The sequence below is a fragment of the Rhinopithecus roxellana genome, chromosome 20 (genome assembly GCF_007565055.1).
Source record: "Rhinopithecus roxellana isolate Shanxi Qingling chromosome 20, ASM756505v1, whole genome shotgun sequence".
Taxonomy (NCBI): Eukaryota; Metazoa; Chordata; class Mammalia; order Primates; family Cercopithecidae; genus Rhinopithecus; species Rhinopithecus roxellana.
This window is the reverse complement of record NC_044568.1, coordinates 24,650,130-24,673,725: the sequence shown is the minus strand read 5'-3', so window position 1 is coordinate 24,673,725 and position 23,596 is coordinate 24,650,130. Positions and strand designations below refer to the sequence as shown.

At 41.8% G+C, this 23,596-nt stretch overlaps 1 protein-coding gene across 1 annotated transcript in view; it reads right to left on the bottom strand.

Annotated features, from left to right (window-relative positions):
• Nucleotides 1–506: 506 nt before the first annotated feature.
• The window catches only part of LRRC36 (leucine rich repeat containing 36), a 61,639-nt gene continuing 38,549 nt past the window's right edge, over nucleotides 507–23,596 (bottom strand). Inside the window, exons 6-14 of the mRNA XM_010355112.2 lie at nucleotides 22,618–22,742; nucleotides 20,668–20,719; nucleotides 18,568–19,008; nucleotides 14,393–14,691; nucleotides 9,980–10,145; nucleotides 8,526–8,671; nucleotides 6,632–6,755; nucleotides 3,396–3,510; nucleotides 507–843 (exon numbers count right to left, since the gene is read on the bottom strand). Coding sequence (XP_010353414.2) covers nucleotides 618–843; nucleotides 3,396–3,510; nucleotides 6,632–6,755; nucleotides 8,526–8,671; nucleotides 9,980–10,145; nucleotides 14,393–14,691; nucleotides 18,568–19,008; nucleotides 20,668–20,719; nucleotides 22,618–22,742 — 1,694 coding nt within the window. The 3' untranslated portion in view covers nucleotides 507–617. The remainder of the gene's footprint in view (nucleotides 844–3,395; nucleotides 3,511–6,631; nucleotides 6,756–8,525; nucleotides 8,672–9,979; nucleotides 10,146–14,392; nucleotides 14,692–18,567; nucleotides 19,009–20,667; nucleotides 20,720–22,617; nucleotides 22,743–23,596) is intronic.

Sequence of the window (23,596 nt, the reverse complement as noted above, 5' to 3'; positions counted from 1 at the left end):
TGCATCCCCTCTACCTGCTACCGTTCTTACTCATTCTGCAGCGTCCATTCAAATAAGCCTCACTGACGCCTTCTCCAATCCTACAGTGGCCATTACTCACTCTTTCTCCCTCTTCAGGGCATCTGCAGGCTTTTGTTTAGACCTATTTAGTACCAATTCCAAGCTTTGGGCCCCATTACACGAGTTTGCTTTTTTCCCTGACTAAATTGTTAGCTGCTCCAGGGCAGACACCAGATGTTGTCAGCTTTTCACCATGGCAGGAGGTAATCAAACCCTGTTTGATGAATCTGGCGGATGTTCTTTTTTAACTTTCTATCACACAGTTTCAAATGACATAGGGGAAAAATGTCTAGTGTTTTTATTCCTTTCAACATTTTCAGCCAAATGTCTCCATGCAATGTCTATACAATAGCTGGGACTAAGTGCCAACTATTTCTGTGGGCAGAAGGAAAGAATGACTCAATAGGGGGAGATAAATAGAGAAATAAAAAGAAGGACCAATACAATCTAATCAGAATACATTTCTTTCTTAATCTTTGTGAGTACATACCACCATACTGGTGGCAATGGTGGTGAGAGCCTCTGTGGACCAGGGAAGCTGTGGTGTGAGTTCCATGCTAGCTCCATAAGCCAGGCTCTGGGGCAGCATCCGAGACGCTCTGTATTAGATACTGACCGGTGTCATGTGCCACTGGTGAGGAGGAAGACAATGTGCTTTTCCCAAAGGGCGATGATCTCCCCAGATGATGACCCTTCTCAGGAGGCAGGAGCGCTTTCCCAGAATAACCTTTTGGCTCCTTATTCAGCTGCTGCAGCAGATACTCATTAGTTACCACCAGGGATCTGAGGCCCGGGGGAAAAAGGCAGTCAGGAAATCATAAAAGCAAGAGAGATACCATGCAGACCCAAAATGTTTCCCAAAGACAAATGTGAAATGAAGTCACATCTTTAAATAGAAGGAACTGTCCAATTTATGATTGAGTTATTTTAAAAGCAGACCCACAGTTTCTTCATTACAATTCTGTTTGATTATGTTCCAGACTTACTGAAGCAATAATACATTTCCCATTTTATATATAGCTAGCGGTTGTTCTGTTCTCTCCAAAGCACTTTGATGATGCGGTAAGTAGAAGCCTTGGGTCACTGGCACCTGATCAGGCCTCTAATTTCTACCCCAAATCGTAACATCTACTTCTATCCTGCCACTACAATTCACTAATGGTGCTAGTAGTGGCTGCATTGAACTCTGTATTACCATCTAATTTTTTTTTTTTTTTTTTTTGAGACAGAGTTTCACTTTTGTTGCCCAGGCTAGAGTGCAATGGCAGGATCTTGGCTCACTGCAACCTCCGCCTCCCAGATTCAAGCAATTCTCCTGCCTCAGACTCCCAAGTAGCTGGGATTACAGGTGTGCATCACCACACCCAGTTAATTTTGTATTTTTAGTATAGACAAGGTTTCACCACAGTTGGCCAGGTTGGTCTCAAACTCCTGACCTCAAGTGATCCACCTGCCTCGGCCTTCCAAAGTGCTCGGATTACAGGCTCGAGCCACCGCACCTGGCCTGTATTACCATCTAATGTTAAAAGCCATCCACACACTGGTCAAAAAAAAAAAAAAATGTATGCACGATACTACTCATTATAGCACTATTTTTAATGGCAAAATATGTTAAACTAAATGTCCATCAACAGAGGACTAATTAAATAAGTGGTATATCATCCACACAACTGAGCACTATGCAGTTAGAAAAAGGAATGAGAACTAACTCTATACATCACTATGAATGGATTTTCAAGATGAAATGTTAAAGCAACACTGTGTCTTCTTATGTAATAATGGGGGAATACAAATATACACCCACACCTACAATAGAAGGATGGTGGGAGGGAAGGAAAGGACAGCAAAGACAGGAAAGGAAGCTGGATTTTTCCGGATTTATCTTATTTCTATAAAATAACTCTATAAGTTGACATTGGGACTGTGTAAATGTTTTACATAATTATGAAAACAAGATTAAATCAAAATTATTTTAAAAATTCCCTAAGAATTCAAGGCAAAATAAAACAAGTGAACCTGTATGGTTTCAGAAGGATTATTTCTGGTTAATTTAAAAGAGAGTATTTTGACTGTACATCACTAAAGCAATATATCCTAATGTTTTCAAAGTGTGGTCCCCAGACCAGCAGCAATAGCATCACCCAGCAGCTAATTAGAAATGCAGATGTTCAGTTCCCAACCCAGACCTGCTGACTTAAAAACTGTGGGATAAGGCCCAGTAATTTGCATTTCAACACGCCCTTTGAGTTAATTTGGAGGCATACCCAAGTTTGAGAACCGTATTATGCTATTTTCTTTACTTTTGTAATGTTTGAAATAATTATAATGAAAAGCTTTTCAGACAAATCCAGAATGGTTCTGGGTCTAATCCTCCGAACATAAAGCTAACCAAATGAAAATCAGGAAGTGAAGTAGGAGGTTGAAGGTTTGGGGATGGAGTGCTTATATTTAAACTGCAGCAAAAGTCCTCGTAAATGTATATTATCGGCAAGCCAAAATCTGAAGGACTTCTCTAAATGTAGCCATAGTCTTGAGGTCTCTTCTAATTTTTTTTTGCCTGGCCTGTATCCTGGGGGTGCTTTTTTTTTTTTTTTTTTTTGAGACAGAGTCTCGCTCTGTCAACAGGCTGGAGTGCAATGGCACGATCTCGGCTTGCTGCTACCTCCATCTCCTGAGTTCAAGTGATTCTCCTGTCTCAGCCTCCCCAGTAGCTGGGACTACAGGCGTGCGCCACCACGCCCAGCTGATTTTTGTATTTTTAGTAGAGACGGAGTTTCACCATGTTGGCCAGGACAGTCTCAATCTCTTGACCTCATGATCCACCTGCCTTGGCCTCCCAAAGTGCTGGGATTACAGGCGTGAGCCACCACACTTGGCCGGGGGTGCTGTTCTTTAAGGACTGATGCTGTTGAGCTCCTCTGAAGGAAACAACACACTTTGGGTTCTTCCCCATCACTCCCTGCCAAGTGCTCTTGATGTCTTCTGTGACCAACAGCAGGCATTTTCCAGAGGAGCCAGATGGCCGATTTTAGGGGTATGTACTGACCTCCCAGAAAAGTTAACTGACCCAAACAAAGGTCCCATCAGATCCAGTGAGAAGCTAATTATCGAGGTGTTGCAATCCACCAATGCCAACAAAGACGATTAGTCCCTGATGTGTCCTGGGAAGCAGTAATTTTTATGATCCCTGAGCTAACTGGCCAGATACAGGAGGTTTACACACAGAATGGAGTTCATTTGCAAAGTGCATAGATATTAACTTTCCAAGCAAAACAAAGGAGACAAAAGGAGTAAATATCTGCTTCTAGAAGCAAGCTAGATAGACCCTCTCCTACCTCTGACTTTCATGGAGAATGGCAACTGTCTCCTCCAGCTTTTTCAGCTGGGCAAGCTCCTGGTTCAGGCAAGCCACCTGCATGGTCAGCTGTTGGTTTTTGTGCAGAAGATCATCTACAAAGGGCACAGTAGCCAGGGGTGAAAAGGATTCCAAGCTGCTAGTCTTTGAGCAGAATATAAGTATTCAGATGGACATCTTGAGAACTGGGGGCCCCATGGCACCCAACTTCATACTCCATTTCCTTACTTGAATATAGGAGATAAGGTGGTAAGAATACAGGGGTTGGCAACAGATCTGAGTTAAAATTCAGCCACTTAATATTGCATGTGTTGGTTCATTTTTCTGACTTTTATTAGAGCTAATAACCTTGCTCCTTAGCACTGTTATGAGGATTCAGTGAGACACCTACCCTCACTTAGCATAGGCAGTCAATAGATATTGGGTCTCAACCCATATTCTCCATTTTAGTTTGTTTTGTACATCCTTCACTCCCTACGTAGTACATGGAAACATCTAGAATGGTGTCAGGCACATAGTAATAACTCAATTAATACTTGTAGAAACTGAATTTGTGGCTAAGACACTCATACCTAGCTTCCCCAATATGCTACCATTACCTGCAATAATAAGGAGTTAAAAGAACAGGAACTCTGGTTGTAATGATGCCAATTTTCTATAATAGTGCTTCTTAAACTTTTTTTTTTTTTTTTTTCTGAGGCGGAGTTTCGCTCTTGTTGCCCAGGCTGGAGTGCAATGGCTTGATCTCAGCTCACTGCAACCTCCACCTCCTAGGTTCAAGCAATTCTCCTGCCTCAGCCTCCCGAGTAGCTGGGATTATAGGCACATGCCACCACGCCCTGCTAATTTTTGTATTTTTAGTAGAGATGGGGTTTCACCATGTTGGCCAGGCCGGTCTCGAACTCCTGACCTCAGGTGATCCAACCGCCTCAGCCTCCCAAAGAGTTGGGATTACAAGCGTGAGCCACTGCGCCCAGCCTTAAACTTTAATATGCTTACAAATCACCTGGGGATCTTGCTAAAAATATATTCTAATGCAGTAGGCCTGAGGTGAGGCCCCCCTTGTTTAGCAAGCTCCCAGGTGATACTAATGTGGATCACATCTTGAGTAAGAGGGTTCTAGAAGGTGAAAAACAAGGCCACAAAAGCTTGTTTATCACCAGTAAGCCAAAATACTATACTGGGTCTCCTGGCTGAATCAAAGTAAGTATCTAGTGGACAAATACCTACTTTTAATTTCAAAGTAGGTAAGTGGAGACTGATATCTTAATTATTCAGGCTTGTGAGTATCAGATAGTGCTGAGAATTATTTATTTATTTATTTAGAGCCGAGATTCAACAATGGAAATTCAGTGCTTCCATAGCAGAACTTCGAAATCAAGTTCCTCCTATAAATCCATGTACCCATAATTTGTTAGGGGTGCTGAGCTAGTCTGTCAAGGGCAAACTGTATCTAAAATACTGACCTAAACTATGCTGATAATAAAGTAGTACAATTAAGACTTAAATAGGATATTATTTTTCACTTATCACAATGGCAAATTTTGAAAAAATGCCCAGTGTCGGCAGAGTGGAGTGAAAGGGGTATTCAAGTACACTGCTGAGGTGGGTGTAAACTGAAACAACTTTCTTGGAAGTGATTTATGTAACAAAAGCCTCAAAAATATCCCATCCTTTGACTCACTAATTCTACTTCTAGGACTGTCTCCTAGGAAAATAGTCTGAAATGTACACAAAGATTTCTGTACACAGACATTAATAGCAGTATTATTTATAATAGTATAAATATTAAATATTAGGGCTCTCAGCTCCATCAAAAGGGAAGAAGGTTAATCTCAGAAAAGCATTTGATTCTAGGGTCTTTTCTTTCATTTCAGGTCTTTCTTTTGAATGTTTAGAAATAATTTAAAATCATTTTATTCTAAATAAATATATAACCATTATAAAAAACAACTAGAGGACTAAATAGATAAATATGGTATATTCTTGTGATATTGTAGAAATGCCTATACTATGAAATTAATAACATTAGGATGTAGAAATCAGGTCTGTGATTATTTGAGGTCAAGAGTAGGGGAAACTGACTACAAAAAGGTATGAAGAAACTTTCTAGAAATGTTCTGTATTTTGATTGAGATCAAACTTAAAATGTGTGCATCTAATTATATGTAAATTATTTTTTTAAAACCAGGACACAGTTTTATTATTATTTATTGTTATTATTATTTGAGAGGGAGTCTTGCTCTGTTGCCCAGGCTGGAGTGCTCAGCTCACTGCAACCTCTGCCTCCTGGGTTCAAGCAATTCTCCTACCTCAGCCTCCTGAGTAGCTGGGATTACAGGCACCTGTCACCAAGCCCAGCTAATTTTTATATTTTTAGTAGAGACAGGGTTTCACCATGTTGGCCAGGCTGGTCTTGAACTCCTGAGCTCAAGTGATCCGCCCACCTTGGCCTCCCAAAGTGCTGGAATTACAGGAATGAGCCACCGCACCTGGCCTATTTTTATTATTATTTTTCTTGAGACAGGGTGTCTCATTTGCCCAGGCTGGATTGCAGTGGCATGATCAAGGCTTACTCTAACCTTGAACTACTGGGCTCAAGTGATCCTTCTGCCTCAGCCTCTTTGGCTCTACAGGTCCACACCACCATACCTGGCTAAGTTCTTATTTTTTGTAGAGACGGGTTCTATGTTTCCCAGACTGGTCTCAGACTCCTGGACTCAGTCAATCCTCCTGCTTTGTCCTCCCAAAGTGCTGGGATTATAGGTGTGAGCCACTGCACCTGCCCATCCACAATTTTTAATTTGGAGTTAAAAACATACAGAGAAGTGAGGTAGAAGAAAATATACCAAAAACACGAATGGAAGTTATTGCTGGATCATGGGGTTATATTTTCCTTGTATTTTCCAAACTTTCTATAAAGAACATGTTCTTAGTGTTACAATCACAAAAGCATGTGTCATTCTCAAAATTAATGGCAATAGTAATATTTTAACACGCTTTCCGCTGACAAGAGCTTCATCTGGTAACTCAAGCCACCTGCATTACAATTCTCTGAGGCAAGATGATTGTTTCTGTTAACTGCCAGGAAAACGGATGACCAAGTAGGCCAAAGGCAGCCACGTGAGCTAACATGATGAAGGTTACTAAATTGGTCATCTATAAACAAACAGTTGTCTTGCGAGGCCCCATATATCATGGCTTTCCTCAACTTACCATAAGTATGTGATTGTTGCCCACTCACAATTGAGATAGCAGCACCTTCCTCCAACTGTTGAATTTTTTCTGACAAAATGAGGTTTTCCTCCAGTACTCTGACCAGTTTTTGCTTCAAACTCTCCTTTAGATTAGAAAACAAAATACAAATACATTAAGAATCTGACATTCTAGGTTGGATGTGATGGCTCACGCCTGTAATCATAGCACTTTGGCTGAGGTGGGTGGATTGCCTGAGCTCAGGAGATCGAGACCAGCCTGGGCAACACGGTGAAACCCCGTCTCTACTAAAATACAAAAAATTAGCTGGGCATGGTGGTGTGTGCCCGTAACCCCAGCTACTCGGAAGGCTGAGACAGGAGAATTGCTTGAATCTGGGAGGCAGAGGTTGCAGTGAGCTGAGATAGCGCCATTGCACTCCAGCCCGGGCGACAGAGTGAGAATCCATCTCAAAAAATAAAAAATAAAAGAATCTGACATGCTGAGGTGTGTTTAGAGAACTGGAAGATCTTTTCCTCTATTTAGTGATAAAATGATTGGAAGTCAGCATCTTTTTCTCACTAGAATTTTAATTCATTGGTAAATACAGCTCAAATAGAGTAAACAAATTTATTACATGGACTAGCAATCTTTCTTATGAGTTATCTACTACTCTTGCAGAACAAATGGTCATTTTGACAAGTGGCCAGCATTCTTAGTCATCTATCATCTATCTAAAGTTTCTAGAACTGAACTTGGTGTTTGAAAACCCTCTAACGTTAAGAAAAGGCGGCTGAGGCAGGGTGCAGTGGCTCACGCCTGTAATCTCGGCACGTTGGGAGGCTGAGGCAGGCGGATCATGAGGTCAAGAGATCAAGACCATTCTGGCCAACATGGTGAAACCCCGTCTCTACTAAAAATACAAAAATTAGCTGGGCATGGTGGCGTGTGCCTATAGTCCCAGCAACTTGGGAGGCTGTGGCAGGAGAATCGCTTGAACCTGGGAGGCAGAGATTGCAGTGAGCCAAGATCGCACCATTGCACTCCAGCCTGGCGACAGAGTGAGACTCCATCTCAAAAAAAAAAAAAAAAAAAGAAAGAAAGAAAGAAAGAAAAAGCCTGGCTGGATACAGTGGCTCATGCCTGTAATCCCAGCACTTTGGGAGGCTAAGGTGGGCGGATCACCTAAGGTCAGGAGTTTGAGACCACCTCCGCCAACATGGCGAAACCCCGTCTCTACTACAAATACAAAAATTAGCCGGGTGTGGTGGCGGGCACCTGTAATCCCAGCTACTCGGGAGGCTGAGGCAGGGAGAATTGCTTGAACCCAGGAGGCAGAGGCTGCAGTGAGCCGAGATTGTGCCACTGCACTCGAGGCTGGGTAACAGAGCAAGACTCTGCCTTACGAAAAGAAAAGAGAAGAGAAGAGAAGAGAAGAGAAGAGAAGAGAAGAGAAGAGAAAAAGGAAAAAAACATGAGGATACGAGTTGCTTCCTCTTCTCCTAGAGCCAGCAGGCTGATGCTCTAGAATGGTCCCCGGCCCCTGGCCCCTGGTTCAGGGCTCTCAGCTCCCTTAGAAGAGAGGAAAGACAATCCGAGATACATTCACTGGGATCAAACCATAACCTTCAAGAACATTATCCTAAACATTTCCACCTAGAGTTTTTTGGAATTTTTGTTTGTTTCTTCTCATTTCAAGTCTTTCTTTAGAATTTTTGGATTAGGGTTAGGATGACGGAGTCAGCCCTGCAGAACCTCCAAGTTGTCCCTGTCCTAGCAAGTTTTGTATTCCTGCTGTGCCCAGACTTTTTCCATATTTTGGTTAGGTGTTCATGGTGATGCTGATCATTAGGGCACAGAGATGTTGTAGTCCTGCTGCTCTGTCCTTTTCTAAAGGGAGATGAGAGGGGCATACCATGTCATTAGGGACCAGCTGCGCAGCCTCCTTCAGTTCAAGCTCCCTCCTGCAGAAGGCTTTCGTCGTGTCTTCAGGATGTGAGCGACACCTCGGCTGAGAAGGAGCCGGGACTACCAAAGACAGAAGCAAATCTCGGGCAGGACCTGCCAAAAATTCAGGATGGGCACACAGGCCAATCTTAAAAGCTAAAGCACAGCATTCCTAGTCAGTAACTACAAGCTCTCTGGATCAAATAGGGTAATCTAGTATCTCCTTTTTACCAGAACTTAGTAAGTGGCAGAAAGAGGTGTTTTTAAGAGGACAAGAAATTATATCCTACATCCTCTGTGGAGAAACAACAGCAGCCCCTTGTGAGTGCATGATTCCTTAGTCATTGATTAGTGGTCCTGGGGATAATTTCCTACAAATGGGAGCAATAGGTCAACATGAGAAGGAAAATAACTGTGTTAGGATTTCTTCTTCTGGATATCCCTTTAGACATTTTTTAAAAAGTTTTTTTTAACCCCAAACCACTTTCAAGTTTCTAGTTTTTTTTCGTTTGTTTGTTTTTTTCCGAGACAGAGTCTTGCTCTGTTGCCCAGGCTGGAGTGCCATGGCACAATCTTGGCTCACTGCAAACTCCACCTCCCAGGTTCAAGCAACTCTCCTACCTCAGCCTCCCAAGTAGCTGGGATTACAGGTGCACACCACCATGCCCAGCTAATTTGTGTATTTTTAGTAAGGATGGGATCTCATCATGTTGGCCAGGCTGGTCTCCAACTCCTGACCTCATGATCCACCCACCTCGACCTACCAAAGTGCTGGGATTACAGGCATTAGTCACCGTACCCAGCCAAGTTTCTAGTTTTTACTTAAACTTTTACCACCAACAAAATTTCCTTAATTATTCTTCTATTAAATAGCCAATAAACATGTTAAGGATCAAATAGAAAATAACAACAAATAAATGCATGATGCCAACATTTGCAAAACTGTTTTCTCCCTTGTTTCTAAAAAACGAACCCTAAAGAGAGTCCAGGTCATTTACTCATTCGAGTTTTTCAAATCATAACATTCTAACAGTCATCTCAAAACTCTGATGATCAAACCCAATTTCTGTTGTATTCATTATTGGCACTTTCCCAAGGATCACAAAATCTTTAAAAAAATTAATATAGTCATTAATTTACATATCTGGTTACTCTATATATTACCAAAGACTACCAAATATTCACAGGAGGAACAAAACAATCGTTACAAAACAATTAGAAAAGGTGCTGCTTTTAAAAAATAATGAAGAAGAATATGAGAAAAATGCAGATTTGTTAACTATGGTGTTTCTGAGATGTTTTAGGATGTGATCATGAGAACAACTTTCCTTGCAAGTGAAGTGGGCTAAGTGGTTTTTAGCAGAACACAGAGCAGAGGCAAAGTCCAGCTCCTCTCTAGGGACAGAGAATGCATTCACTCACCAAGAAACTTCTTGTTCAGGAGGAGGGAGCCAGAGCCATTCCAGTGCTTATCCACAAGCTCCAGGAGCTGTCTGAGGACAGTGGCCACATGGGGGGTTCTGGCAGAGATTGGGGGACTGTGGTTTCCAGGCAAACCGTGCAAACTACCCAGGTCACTAGAGAGAGGCTCAAGAGAAAAAAAAAAAAAAGCAAAAACAAACAAAAAACCCAACCATTTGTCATTCTTACACAATAAGGGAAGTAAGAATGTAGACATTTAGACTTTTTTTTTTTTTTTTTTAATTTTTTTTTTTGGAGACGGAGTCTCGCTCTGTCACCCAGGCTGGAGTGCACTGGTGCGATCTGGGCTCACTGCAGTCTCTGCCTTCCGGGTTCAAGCGATTCTTCTGCCTCAGCCTCGCAAGTAGCTGGGACAGGCGTGTGCCACTACGCCCGGCTAATTTTTGTATTTTTAGTAGAAACGGGATTTCACCATATTGGCCAGGCTGGTCTCCAACTCCTGACCTTGTGATCCACCCGCCTCGGCTTCCCAAAGCGTTGGGATTACAGGTGTGAGCCACCGTGCCTAGCCTAGACTACTTAAAAAGTGAAAAAGAAAGATGATTTTGGCTGGGTGCGGTGGTCATGCCTGTAATCCCAGCACTTTGGGAGGCTGAGGCGGGTGGATCACAAGGTCAGGAGATGGAGACCATCCTGGCTAACATGGTGAAACCCTGTCTCTACTAAAAATACAAAAGAAAATTAGCCGGGCGTGGTGGCGGGTGCCTGTAGTTGCATCTACTCGGGAGGCTGAGGCAGGAGAATGGTGTGAACCTGGAAGGTGGAGCTTGCAGTGAGCCGAGATCGTGCTATTGCAGATGCCGTCTCAAAAAAAAAAAAAGAAAGATGATTTCATCTTTCAGTTTGGATTTGAGTAGCATAATATTATTTATGTCCAAGACAAAAACATAAGATATTCAAGGATAATTTCAAAGGTAACAGTATCTTGTATGATAAATTTTAATAGAAAATTTCAGACCAGGCCTGGTGGCTCATGCCTGTAATCCCAGCACTTTGGGAGGCCTAGGCACGCAGATCACTTGAGCTCAGGAGCTCGAGACCAGCCCGGCCAACATGGTGAAATCCTATCTCTACTAAAAACACAAAAATTAGCCAGGCATGGTGGTGGCCAGCCTATAATCCCAGCTACTCAGGAGGCTGAGGCAGGAGAATTGCTTGAACCCAGGAGGCGGAGGTTGCAGTGAGCTGGGATCGTGCCGCTGCTCTCAAGCCTGGGCGACAGGGCAAGACTATGTTACAAAATAATAATAGAAATTTTCAGAAAAAAATTAAAAATTTGTTGTTTGACACCTACATCTATGGTTCAATATGTTATATAATAGAAAGATGAAATTGCAGAACATTTTAAAAATAGTATTATATTTTATAAAATAAATTGGGGAGTAATATAAAAAATTATAACTCGAAGTAAGCTTATATTTAATATATTAATATATAATAAACATAAATATTCTATAATATTTTATTTAAGACAGGGTCTAGCTCTGTACCCAGGCTGGTGTGCAATGGTGTGATCTTGGCACACTGTAGCCTTGAACTCCCGGGCTCAAGCGATCCTCCTACTCCAGCTTCTGGAATAGCTGGAACTATAGGTGTGCACCACCGTGCCTGGCTAATTCTACATTTTATTTATTTATTTATTTATTTATTGAGATAGGGTCTTGCTCTATTGCCCAGGCTGGACTGTAGACGCATGATCTCAGTTCACTGCAACCTCTGCCTCCCAGGTTCAAGCAATTCTCATGACTCAGTCACCCAAGTAGCTGGGATAACAGGTGTGTACCACCATGTCCAGCTAATTTTTGTATTTTTAGTGGAGACACGGTTTTGCCAAGTTGGCCAGGCTGGTCAAAAACTCCTGGCTTAAGTGATCTGCCTGCCTCGGCCTCCCAAAGTGCTGGGATTACAGGCATGAGCCACCATGCCATGCCTGTTTTTTTTTTGTTTGTTTTTTTGTTTTTTTTTTTTTGAGACAGAGTCTTGCTTTGTCACCCAGGCTGGAGTGCAGTGGCCCGATCTTGGCTCACTGCAACCTCTGCCTCTCAGGTTCCAGTGATTCTCCTACCTCAGCCTTCTGAGTAGCTGGGACTATAGGCGTGCACCACCACACCCAGTTAATTTTTTGTATTTTTAGTAGAGATGGGGTTTCACCATGTTGGCCAGGATGGGCTCAAACTCCTGACTTCAGGTGATCTGCCTGCCTTGCCTCCCAAAGTGCTGGGATGACTTATACCTTTCAGAAATTAAAGAGTATATTTCTTTTTTATTTATATTCAAGCAGCTGTTTTAAAGCTTTCCATAAAGAGAAAAATAATGTCTAACAGAAAAAAAGGAGTTTTTAAGATCGTCTAGAAAAGCATATTGAAATTTTAACATTTATTTATTTGTTTATTTATTTATTTTATTTTTTGTAGAGAGAGGGTCTCCTGTGTTGCCCAGGATGGTCTTAAACTCCTGGCTTCAAGTAATCCTCCACGTTGGCCTCCCAGAGTGTTGGGATTATAGGTGTGAGCCATAGCATCTAGCCAGATTTTAACAATATAACATGAAATAGAGGTTAAAAAATTTCCTAGAGCATGTCTGATTAATATAACATCCCAAATACACTAAATGTTGCTGGATCTTCACACTGAATACATTAACACACAGTTAGTGTTCTTGTCTGATAAAATAAGCATGGGGGACTGAGAATGAAAAGAGACCAAAAAACTAAAGAAAACATTACAAGACTGCCCCCTTTGGTGCACAAAAATTACAGCCACTTCCAAAGTTCTGAAAACTGAATAGAAAGTCTTTAAAGAGTAAAATACAAAAACATAAACAAAAACACTCCAAACAAACCAACAAAAACCCTATAAACCCACCCCAATGTGTAAGATTTCCAAAAAGTGAAAAATAAGTAACTAGAAATGGCTGTTTTTGACCAAATCTCCTGCTTCCTTACAGGGCAGTAAATGACTGACAAATGGTTCCTATGGCAAAGATTCTTGGGTACAAGGGAAGAGAAGACCCTAAGAGCTGGGGTTCCTCTAACCACATGGATGGATCTTCCTCATGATGGAAGTAGAACCTGGAGAAAAATGAACATTCAAAAAGACAAGAGAGGAGAGTAGAAGGCATTCTCCACAAGGGATGTAGGCAGAGGCAGGAGCAAAACTTGCTAAGAACTAGTAATGATAAAGTTTTATTTTATGACACTATCATACTAGGATATTTTATTTTATTATTTTTTTTGGAGACAGTCTCGCTCTGTTGTCTAGGCTGGAGTGCAATGGCTCCATCTCGGCTCACCACAACCTCCTCCTCCTGGGTTCAAGCGATTCTCCTGCCTCAGCCTCCTGAGTAGCTGGGATTACAGGCATGCACCACCAAGCCCAGCTAATTTTGTGTTTTTAATAGAGATGGGGTTTCTCCATGTTGGTCAGGCTGGTCTTGAACTCCCAACCTCAGGTGATCCACCCGCCTCGGCCTCCCAAAGTGCTGGGATTACAGGTGTGAGCCACCGCGCCCAGTCACTAGGATATTTTATAAAATGAATTACATGTATACTGTTTATGTGGGAATGGTTCTTGATTTTTCATTCATTCTCTGAACTACTTTCAGCTAAAAATCCCTTGGATAATCTAATTCATCTTCTGTTTGCTGCTACATTGGAAAAAAATTTAAATTGTTTTAACTTCTAGACAGAAAAGCAAAGCAATGCTTTTATTATTATTTTTATGAAACTGAGTCACTCTGTCACCCAGGCTGGAGTGCAGTGGCGCAATCTCGGCTCACTGCCACCTCCGCCTCCAGGGTTTAAGTGAGTCTTCTGCCTCAGCCTCCCGAATAGAGTAGCTGGCACTACAGGTGCGTGCCACCACACCCAGCTAATTTTTGTATTTTTTAGTAGAGATGGGGTTTCGCCATGTTGGCCTAGCTGGTCTTGAACTCCTGACCTCAGGTGATCCACCCACTCAGCCTCCCAAAGTGCTCGGATTATGGGTGTGAGACACTGCGCCCAGCCTGAAGCAATGCTTTTGTAAGAACTATTTCATGTGCGGCTGAAGCAAATGTGTAAATATGATGAGACAGTAAACATAGATGCTACAGAGTTCAATCTTCAGCTGGAAGTAGATCAGGGACAGTTCTCCCTGTGATATAAGTGAGAAAATGGCAGCAGTGGGGGAATGACTTTCCCAAGAGCAGAAGGTTCAACAGACATTAGCTTGGCAGCATTAGCCACCAGCCTCTAAAAATCTCTTTGAATTTCTAGCCCTGTTGGTCAGAACCACCTCCACTCCCAACAGAACCCTCATTCTGGTCTTCAACCTGACATGTTTCTTGCACAAACACAAACAAGCCAACACTTGCCTCGCTGCCTGTAGCGTCTTGGAAATCATGCTTTAGATTCAGGTTGGCAAGGATATTGTCCTTCCATTTGAATCCTCTCTTCGATGGGCTTAATGACCTCTTAGTAAAAATCTTTCTGTCTTCTGAAGTCCCAGGAGACAACAGCAGTGTCCGCAGAGGAGTTGTCCTGTTTCCCAGGACAGCATTGTTTGGGACAGAACCATGCGCTGGTGTGAAATCACCGAGGCTGGTAGATAATTGTTGCTCTACATTGACGAGTAGAGCAGGGTCACTGTTGAAATGGGTTGTGGCATACAGATCTGTGGAGGAAACAGAATGAGACATGAACCTGCCCTTTGACTCCCTCATGTCTCACTTCTATCCATACCTGGCCTGTAGTCCAAGGGTCATAATAACCACTCCCTAGCATACATCCTCAACTCTTTGACAAAACTCCAACTCCGGTTAAATCCAGCTGTCCACATATTTCAAGCCTACACCAGAGCAGGGGAACATAGCTGGAGAACAAAACGCATTTGTTCTGACCTTTCTAACTTTAAACTCATGACCACTATTATAACTGTGCCCTTAGTGGTGCCCAGTTCTTCTATTTTTTTTTTTTTTTTTTTTTTTTTTTTGAGAGAGTCTCGCTCTGTTGCCTAGAGTGGAGTATAGTGGCATAATCCCGGCTCACTGTAACCTCTGCCTCCTTGGTTCAAGATATTCTCCTGCCCCAGCCTCCCGAGTATCTGGGTCTACAGGGAGGCACAACCATGCCCAGCTAGTTTTTGTATTTTTAGTAGAGATGGGGTTTTACCATCTTGGCCATGCTGGTCTTGAACTCCTGGCCTCAAGTGATCTGCTGGCCTTGGCCTTCCAAAGTGCTGGAATTACAGGCGTGAGCCACTGTGCCTGGCCTCTCCTAATATAATACTTTGGCCAATTTACTCTTCTGTTCTCTGAGACAAATATTTCACATCTCTTTTCAAACTTCCAACACCTTCTCTTCCCTTCTTACTCCCAGGTGCCAACCTCCTTTACTTCACTGAGAGGCAATCAAAGAAAACATCTATGTGATCACACCATCAAATCTACCAACTCTCCTGTATTTGTATTAATAAATTCTCTGCCTTCCTTCTTATTACAATAGATGAACTATCTGTGCTTTTATTTAAAGCCAGCCTCTCCACTGGTGGACTGGATTCCATTTTTTATTATGGTCCCTTTTCTCCCTGGCATCATCAGTTTTCCCTCCACTAGATCATTTCTACCAGGATCTCCTTGACCCCATCCCCTCTCCAGCTACAGTTCCATTTCTCTGGTTCCTTTTACTGCAAAACTCCTTGAAGGGGTTGATATGGGTTGGCTGTGTCCCCAACCAAATCTCATCTTGAATTGTAGCTCTCATAATTCCCACATGACATGGGAGGGACCTGGTGGGAAGTAACTGAATCATGGGGCGGGTCTTTCCCATGCTGTTCTTGGTGACAGTAAGTCTCACGAGATCTGATGGTTTTATAAAGGGGAGTTTCCCTACACAAGCTCTCTTGCCTGCCACCATGTAAGACATGACTTTGCTCCTCATTCACCTTCCGCCATGATTGTGAGGCCTCCCCAGCCATGTGGAACTGTGAGTCAATTAAACCTCTTTCCTTTATAAATTACCCTGTCTTGGGTATGTCTTTATTAGCAGTGTGAGAACAGACTAACACAAGGGTTGTCTATATTCAGTAACTCTACTGCCTTGCTTCCAATTTTTTCTTGAATTCACCTCAGTGAGGCTTTCATTCTTTTTTTTTTTTTCTTTTGTTTGTTTTGTTTTGCTTTGTTTTTTGTTTTGAGACGGAGTCTCGCTCTGTCGCCTAGGCTGGAGTGCAGTGGCGCGATCTCAGCTCACCATAAGCTCCGCCTCCCAGGTTCATGACATTCTCCTGCCTCAGCCTCCCAAGTGGCTAGGACCACAGGCACCCACCAACACACCTGGCTAATTTTTTGTATTTTTAGTAGAGACGGGGTTTCACAATGTTAGCCAGGATGGTCTCGATCTCCTGACCTCGTGATCCACCCGCCTCGGCCTCCTAAAGTGCTGGGATTACAGGCGTGAGCCACCGCGCCTGGCTGAGGCTTTCATTCTTATGCATCCCCTGAAGCTGTTCACTAATGTCTTCTTCATTGCCAAATACCATAATCACTTCTCAGTCCCAGGCTCCCTCCCTCCCTGTCAGAAGAAGCATTTGACCTAGCATTGATGACTCCCTCATTCTTGAAACACATTCTTCACTTAGCTTTCAGGATATCACTTCCTCTTGGTTTTTTCCCCTCTATCTTACTGGCTGCTGCTTTCTCACTCTCCATGATGGTTTCTCTTTATCTACTTCTAATTGTTGGAGGGCTCAGGACCAGTCCTCAGATCCCTTTTCTATCTATATTTACTCTTTCAGTGAGATTTCACCCAGTCTCACAGTTTTACTGTCACCCATACACTTATAATCTCCAAATTTATATTTCCAGCCATACCTTCTTCCCTAAACTCTGCACTAGTATGTCCAATTACCAAATTGGCATCTCTGGAAAGTTTTAATAAGGCACCTGAAACTTAAGATGTCTAAAACCCAACTCTTGATATTTAAAACCTTAAAAATCTAAAAATCTTAAAATCTGTATCTCCCATTCTTTTCCATCTTAGTAAATGAAAGCTCTGTTCTTCTAGTTATTCAGACTCAAAACCCCAGAATCATCGTTAACCCTTTCTCCCACACTTCATCCTGGATCCATCAGCAAACCATGGAGTGTCATCTTCAGAACATATTCAGAATCTGACTACTTCTCACCACCTCTACCGCTACCTGTCTAGCCCAAGCCATCATCATCTGTTATGCTGATTCCAATCTCTTAAAGCATTAAAAAAAAAAAAATTCTACCCTGTTCCCCATAGTCTATTCTCAACTCGACATTCACAGTAATTCTTAAGTGAGATCACGTCACTCCCTTGCTACAAACTCTCCAACTCCTTCTGATCTCACCCAGAATAAAAGTCTGGCATCTTTCTTACTTCAGCTATACACTCTACTTTCTTTGCTGTGGCCACACTGGCCTCCCTGAGGTTCCTGGAACATGAAAAGTATGTTCCAGCCTCAGGACTTTTGCATTTATTCCCACTGTCTAGAAAGTTCTCCTCCCAGACCCACATGGCTTACACTCATTCAAGTCTCTACTTTTATGGTGCCTCATCAGAGAAGCTTTCTGGAACATTCTGTCTAAAGCATCACCTCCTCCTTTTCATGCTCTATGCCCTTATGTAATTTTTTCCACAGCACTTACCATAACCTGACATATATTTACATGTTAAAATGTTTATCGTGTGTCTTACCCCATGAGAATATAAGCTCCATGAAAGTAGGGATTGTCTTATTATGGTAAAATATACATGGAACTTTATTTTGTTTGCTACTTTATCTCCAGACTTAGAACAGTGTCTGGGACACTGTAGGTGTTCAATGAGTTTGGTTGAATAAGTAACAAGAGTGATCTCTGTCACTAACTCTGAAACTAACTTCTGTTTTTGTTTTTGAGACGGAGTCTTGTTCTGTTGCCCATGGAGTGCAGTGGCCTGATCTTGGCTTACTGCAACCTCTGCCTCGCAGATTCAAGCAATTCTCCTGCCTCTCAGCCTCCTGAGTAGCTGGGATTACAGGTGCACGCCACCATGCTCAGCTATTTTTGTGAGTGCGTGTGTGTGTGTGTGTGTATGCATGTGTGTGTATTTTTGGTAGAGATGGGGTTTTACCATGTTGGCCAGGCTGGTGTTGAATTCCCGACCTCATGATCCGCCCGGCTCAGCCTCCCAAAGTGCTGGGATTACAGGCATGAGCCACCGTGCCTGACCTGAAACTAACTTCTGAAAGTAACTCAAAATAGAAGTGACTGTGAGTAAAGACTAGATGTCCTGGGATGCTACTTAACTAAAATAGCAAGTAGCTGTGATGCTCACTTTCCTATAAATTTTCCCTAATATATATATCATGTTAAACTCATACCCTATAGATTTCTGGAGGTTCCAAGGACCACTGGTGACCCTAAAATACAACTTAAGAAATGCTAATACAATTTCAGAAGGGTTAATTCCAAAATTTTCAGTTATATCTTCTACCTTCATGCCTATGAAGAAGAGCTGTAAACTGACAGGAAGCTGTTACCTGAACTAAGCTTCAAAAGCCTTCTAGTGCTGGAGTCAGGGTTTGACAGAGAAGTCAATAAGTCTCTATAGGAATGCGAAGCAGTGGCCTTTATGTTATTTGAAGGCTTTATGCTGTACTCTTGATAGTTCTTGCTTCTCTGAGGCCTTTTACCAAGACTTCCATGCAGGGATAGAGTTGGAGAATAATGACTGTCATAATTTTCCAGACCAACATCTGAAGGTAACTGATAGGGATGGATCTGGCTAGAATCACCCACATCCAGGCATTTACTCAATGAGGCATCATGGGTAAGCTGAAAAGTATCAGATTTTGGTATCAATTCCTTTTCTGGAGAAGAACCTGAAGACTTATTGTCCAAAAAAGATACTTGGTACCCTTCTCTAGTCATCTTCTCTGGGGATCGGACTGTGGACTGACGAGGCGAGTAGTGTCTGAACTCTAAACACCACCAAGGGAAAAAAACAAAACATGGTAAGAATTCTTTGTGGCCTAGCTGGGAGTACCTCTGTTCACTGAACATACTCTCTGCCAGAAACACCTCTCAGGAAGAGGTGATTTATAATTCTGATTAATGGTAGCATAAAGTGATGAAAGGACTTCCACATGGAACACCACCACCACCAATAAAATGTGGGACTTTTGTGTAAACAGTAAATAATCTATAACATTCTGGAGACAAATTCTTTTTTTTTTTTTTTTTGAGACAGGGTCTCACTCTGTCATCCAGGCTGGAGTGTAGTGGTGCAATCTTGGCTCACTGCAACCTCCACTTCCCAGGTGCAAGCAATTCTCGTGCCTCAGCCTCCCGAGTAACTGGGATTACAGGCATGTGCCACCATGCCCAGCTAGTTTTTGTATTTTTAGTAGAGACAGGGTTTCACCATGTTGGCCAGGCTGGTCTCCAACTCCTGACCTCAAGTGATCCGCCCGCCTCAGCCTCCTAAAGTGCCGGAATTACAGGCATGCCTGGCTAAGTTTTGTATTTTTTGTAGAAACAGAGTTTCACCATGTTGGCTACGCTGGTCTCGAACTCCTGACCTCAGGTGATCCACCTGCCTCCACCTCCCAAAGTGCTGGGATTACAGGCATGAGCCACTGCGCCTGGCTGAAAAAAATTTTTTTTAATTAGCCAGGTGTGGTGGTAGTCCTAACACTTGGGAGGCTGAGGTGGGATGATTGCTTGAGCCCAGAAGTTTGAGGTTATTATGAACTCTGATTGTGCCATTGTACTCTACTCCAGCCTGGGCAACAGACTGAGACCCTGTCTCAAAAAAAAAAAAAAAAAAAAAAAAAAAAAAAAAAAAGGAAGGAAGGAAGTGGGAAGGGAAGAAAGAGAGAACGAATTGCCTAGAAATCTACACCCATCTAAAATACCCTTCAAGAATGATAGTGAAATAGAGGCATTATCACATAAAGAAAAGCTGAAAGAACTCATCACTAATAGACCTATATAAAAGTATGTACCACTATAAGGAAAGGAAAATGATATATCAGAAGGGAAGCCTGGGAAGAAAAAGGAAGTGAGCAAATAGTGTTAAATAAATGGATAGATTTAAATCTACATTGACTATATAAAAAATAATATCTTGTGAAGTCTTTAAAAATATAGAGAATTAAAATTCATAATAACAATGTATAAGTCAGGAAAGAGTAAATGAAATAAAGTACTATAAGGTTTTTGAATTATGTAAAAGAAGACTTAAGGTATTAACAATTTAAACATTATGTAAGTTAACAATACATATTATCATTTGGGGAATAATACTAAAAATATAGAAAAAGCATATAACTTATAAACTAGTAGAGATAAACAAATGGATGAATAAAAAAATAATAAATACAAAAGAAGGCAAGAAAGGTAAGAAAAAGAATAGTCAGCCAATGCAAAAAAAAATCAAGAACAAAGGTCAGAATATCCACTCTTTAGGCAGAGAAGTCCCACAGGTTACTAATCATCCAGGACAGTCCCTCACAAAAGCAGAAATTATTTGACTAAATAGGGCCCCCGTATTGAGACATCTTCATCTCCCAAATCCCATCACATCCAGACTTCTCTGATTAGTATGGGGGAAAATACTCAGTGAGCAAAATATTTACCATCTTCCTGGTGATTGTCACTTGGCATCTCCCTTCTTGTCACTTCCTGTGTCTAAAAAAAGTTAGAAAGTTTAGGTAGAAGGAAGTCCATGTGCGTTCAAATGTGAGCTTATTAGACCAGGGGTTCAGAATACTTTCCCGTTAATGGGAAAGACTATCCTTGCAAGTTAGGGAAACAGATCTTTAAGCAAAGGTCCAGTTTAAGTCTATTTTAAAACAGTCACGGCCGGGCGCGGTGGCTCAAGCCTGTAATCCCAGCACTTTGGAAGCCCAAGGCGGGCGGATCACGAGGTCAGGAGATCAAGAGCATCCTGCCTAAAACGGTGAAACCCCATCTCTACTAAAAAAAATACAAAAAACTAGCCGGGCGAGGTGGCGGCACCTGTAGTCCCAGCTACTTGGGAGGCTGAGGCAGGAGAATGGCGGGAACCCGGGAGGCGGAGCTTGCAGTGAGCCGAGATCGCGCCACTGCACTCCAGCCTGGGCGACAGAGCGAGACTCCGTCTAAAAAAATAAAAAATAAAACAGTCACAATACAAGGAGATTCCAGAGTTGCTTGAATATCCTTAGGAGGTAAAGAACATAGCAAACAATGACTGTACTTTCTCTGCTTTAGATAGCTTCAGCATACAAGGTAGATGAGGCCACTTTCCAACTTTGCTTTTTCTGTTTAAAGGACTTTCATACTTATTGTACCGGCTGGTAAAGCTGTCAACCACCATAGCTAAGGGGGTTTTAATAGGCTGAAAATTAATCTGAGGCATAACTAGGCAAGGACTGAAGCAAAACAGAAAGTCATCTAGGGTTTGCTTTTAAAAAAATTATCTTAAAGTATTCAGTGTCTTTTTGGTAGTCATGGAGAGAAAGAAATCCCACTTCCTTAATTCTTAAACTAAAAAGATACAGCAAACTATTAAATTTCCTTTTTTCTCACTTCAAGAAGTAATTTCAGAGAAGTTTTTTTGTTTGCTTTTTAATCTAAGAAGTGCTATTTAAGTGGAGATTGCAATACTGGTTGTCTCCATTTCCTTAAGTCAATACAATATGGTTTTAAACAATGGTAACTAAGATCGTTTCTAAGTCACCCAAGTAGAATCTCCAAAAACAAAGAAACTGATTAAATGCTTATCTTTTTTAAAAGGTGAAGGCAGTCTATACCCGAACTGAAAAGAATAGTACTTTTTACTAATTCAGTCTTGATTATCCAAATTATGGATTAATCAGAGCCTTGCTGCTTTTCTTTCTCCTCCTGGCTGTTTTCTACAATTTTATTGTTCATAAATATATCAAAGAAAAGGCAAAGAAAGGGAGAAGGTGAATATAAAGCAGTCAGTTCTGCTCCTTGTATCATATTCACTCACACAAACAAGCCTTACATAATGGTTGCATCCCTTCTGTCACCAATTTTTTCAATAAAACCTTATTTTTCACTACTCCCCCATCTTGCATGATCTCTATCTTCCCATTGCCCACAACTTCCATGCCATCTTTACCCCTTAAACTTTACTTTTTTTGTCACACTGCAGAGGCAGCTTTGCGAAAGTCATACCTAAAATGTAAGACTCAGCATTAAAGGGCAGAGGTAGAAAATGTAAGAAGCAAGACAACAGGAGATGGAGATACTGGATAGAGAGGAGAAAATTTAAAACCAGCCAAAAACTGTAACAGTTGCATTCCTGTTTGAGGACCAAAATGCCTGTCATAGATATGCTAAAGTTATATGTATAAATATATGACATTAGATAACAGATTAGTGTGAGAGAGACGGAAATGGGAGATTGAAATTAATGGAGAAGGTACTCTGCATTCTGTCCTGCCCTTTCCTTTAAAAGGGTCTAAAATGCCTTCAAACAAGTCCTCTGAGACCTTCATAAATAATTGAGAGCCCATTGAATTATCAGTATTAATCATTGACTAGCCAACAGATCAGCAGGAGAGTGAATACATTACCTGTGTCCCCAGTGGGAAGGTGTCTAATTTCTGATCAGGTGTACCAATGCCCTGAGTTGCAGAAGTACTTAGGGAATCCTTTATTTCCCGGTTGGGGAAGGGAATAAAAAGTCCTTTGTTTGAGTCTGTGTTAAAAGAAAAAGCATACAATGAAGCATTGACCAGACTTCAAAGACAGCATGTCTAATGGAAAGATACTAAAAGGAAAGTCACAAGATTGAGTGCTAGTTCTGGTGCCACCACTTAGAGACCACGTGAATTTGAGCAAATCACTTAACCTCTCTACATCTCTCACTTCATTTGGAAAACAGAGATGATAAAGTCTAAACTTTCTATCTCTTAGGGTTGAGCCAGGTTAAAACAGGATAATGGATATGAAATGGCTTCATAATTTATGAAGTGCTCAACAGAAACTGAGTGGAAGGCAAATACTTTGCACATTTCCTAAGCTAATAAATAATTAACTTTGATACCAATTAAATAATTTCCAACTACAGGGGGAGATGCTGGGAATAGACTTCTGGTATTACACATCTCCAGGGTACTAATCAGCAGTCAGCACTGATTGACCATATCAAACCAGCCTTTTTTTTTGCCTTACTTTCTCTCTTTTGTAAAAAGAGAGAAACTAAGCTGGGCATGGTGGCTCACACCTGTAATCCCAGCACTTTGGGAGGCTGAGGTGGGCAGATCACTTGAGGTCAGGAGTTCAAGACCAGCTTGACCAACTTGATGAAATCCTGTCTCTACTAAAAATACAAAAATTAGCTGGGTGTGGTGGTGCACACCTGTAATCCCGGTTGCTCGGTAGGCTGAGGCAAGAGAACTGCTTGAACCCAGGTGGTAGAGGTTGCAGTGAGCCAAGATCGCGCCACAGCACTCCAGCCTGGGCGACAGAGCAAGACTCTTTCTTGGGAAGAAAAAAAAAAAAATCAAATGTATTAGAACACTCTGTATGTTATTTTTGGTGAGATTTGTT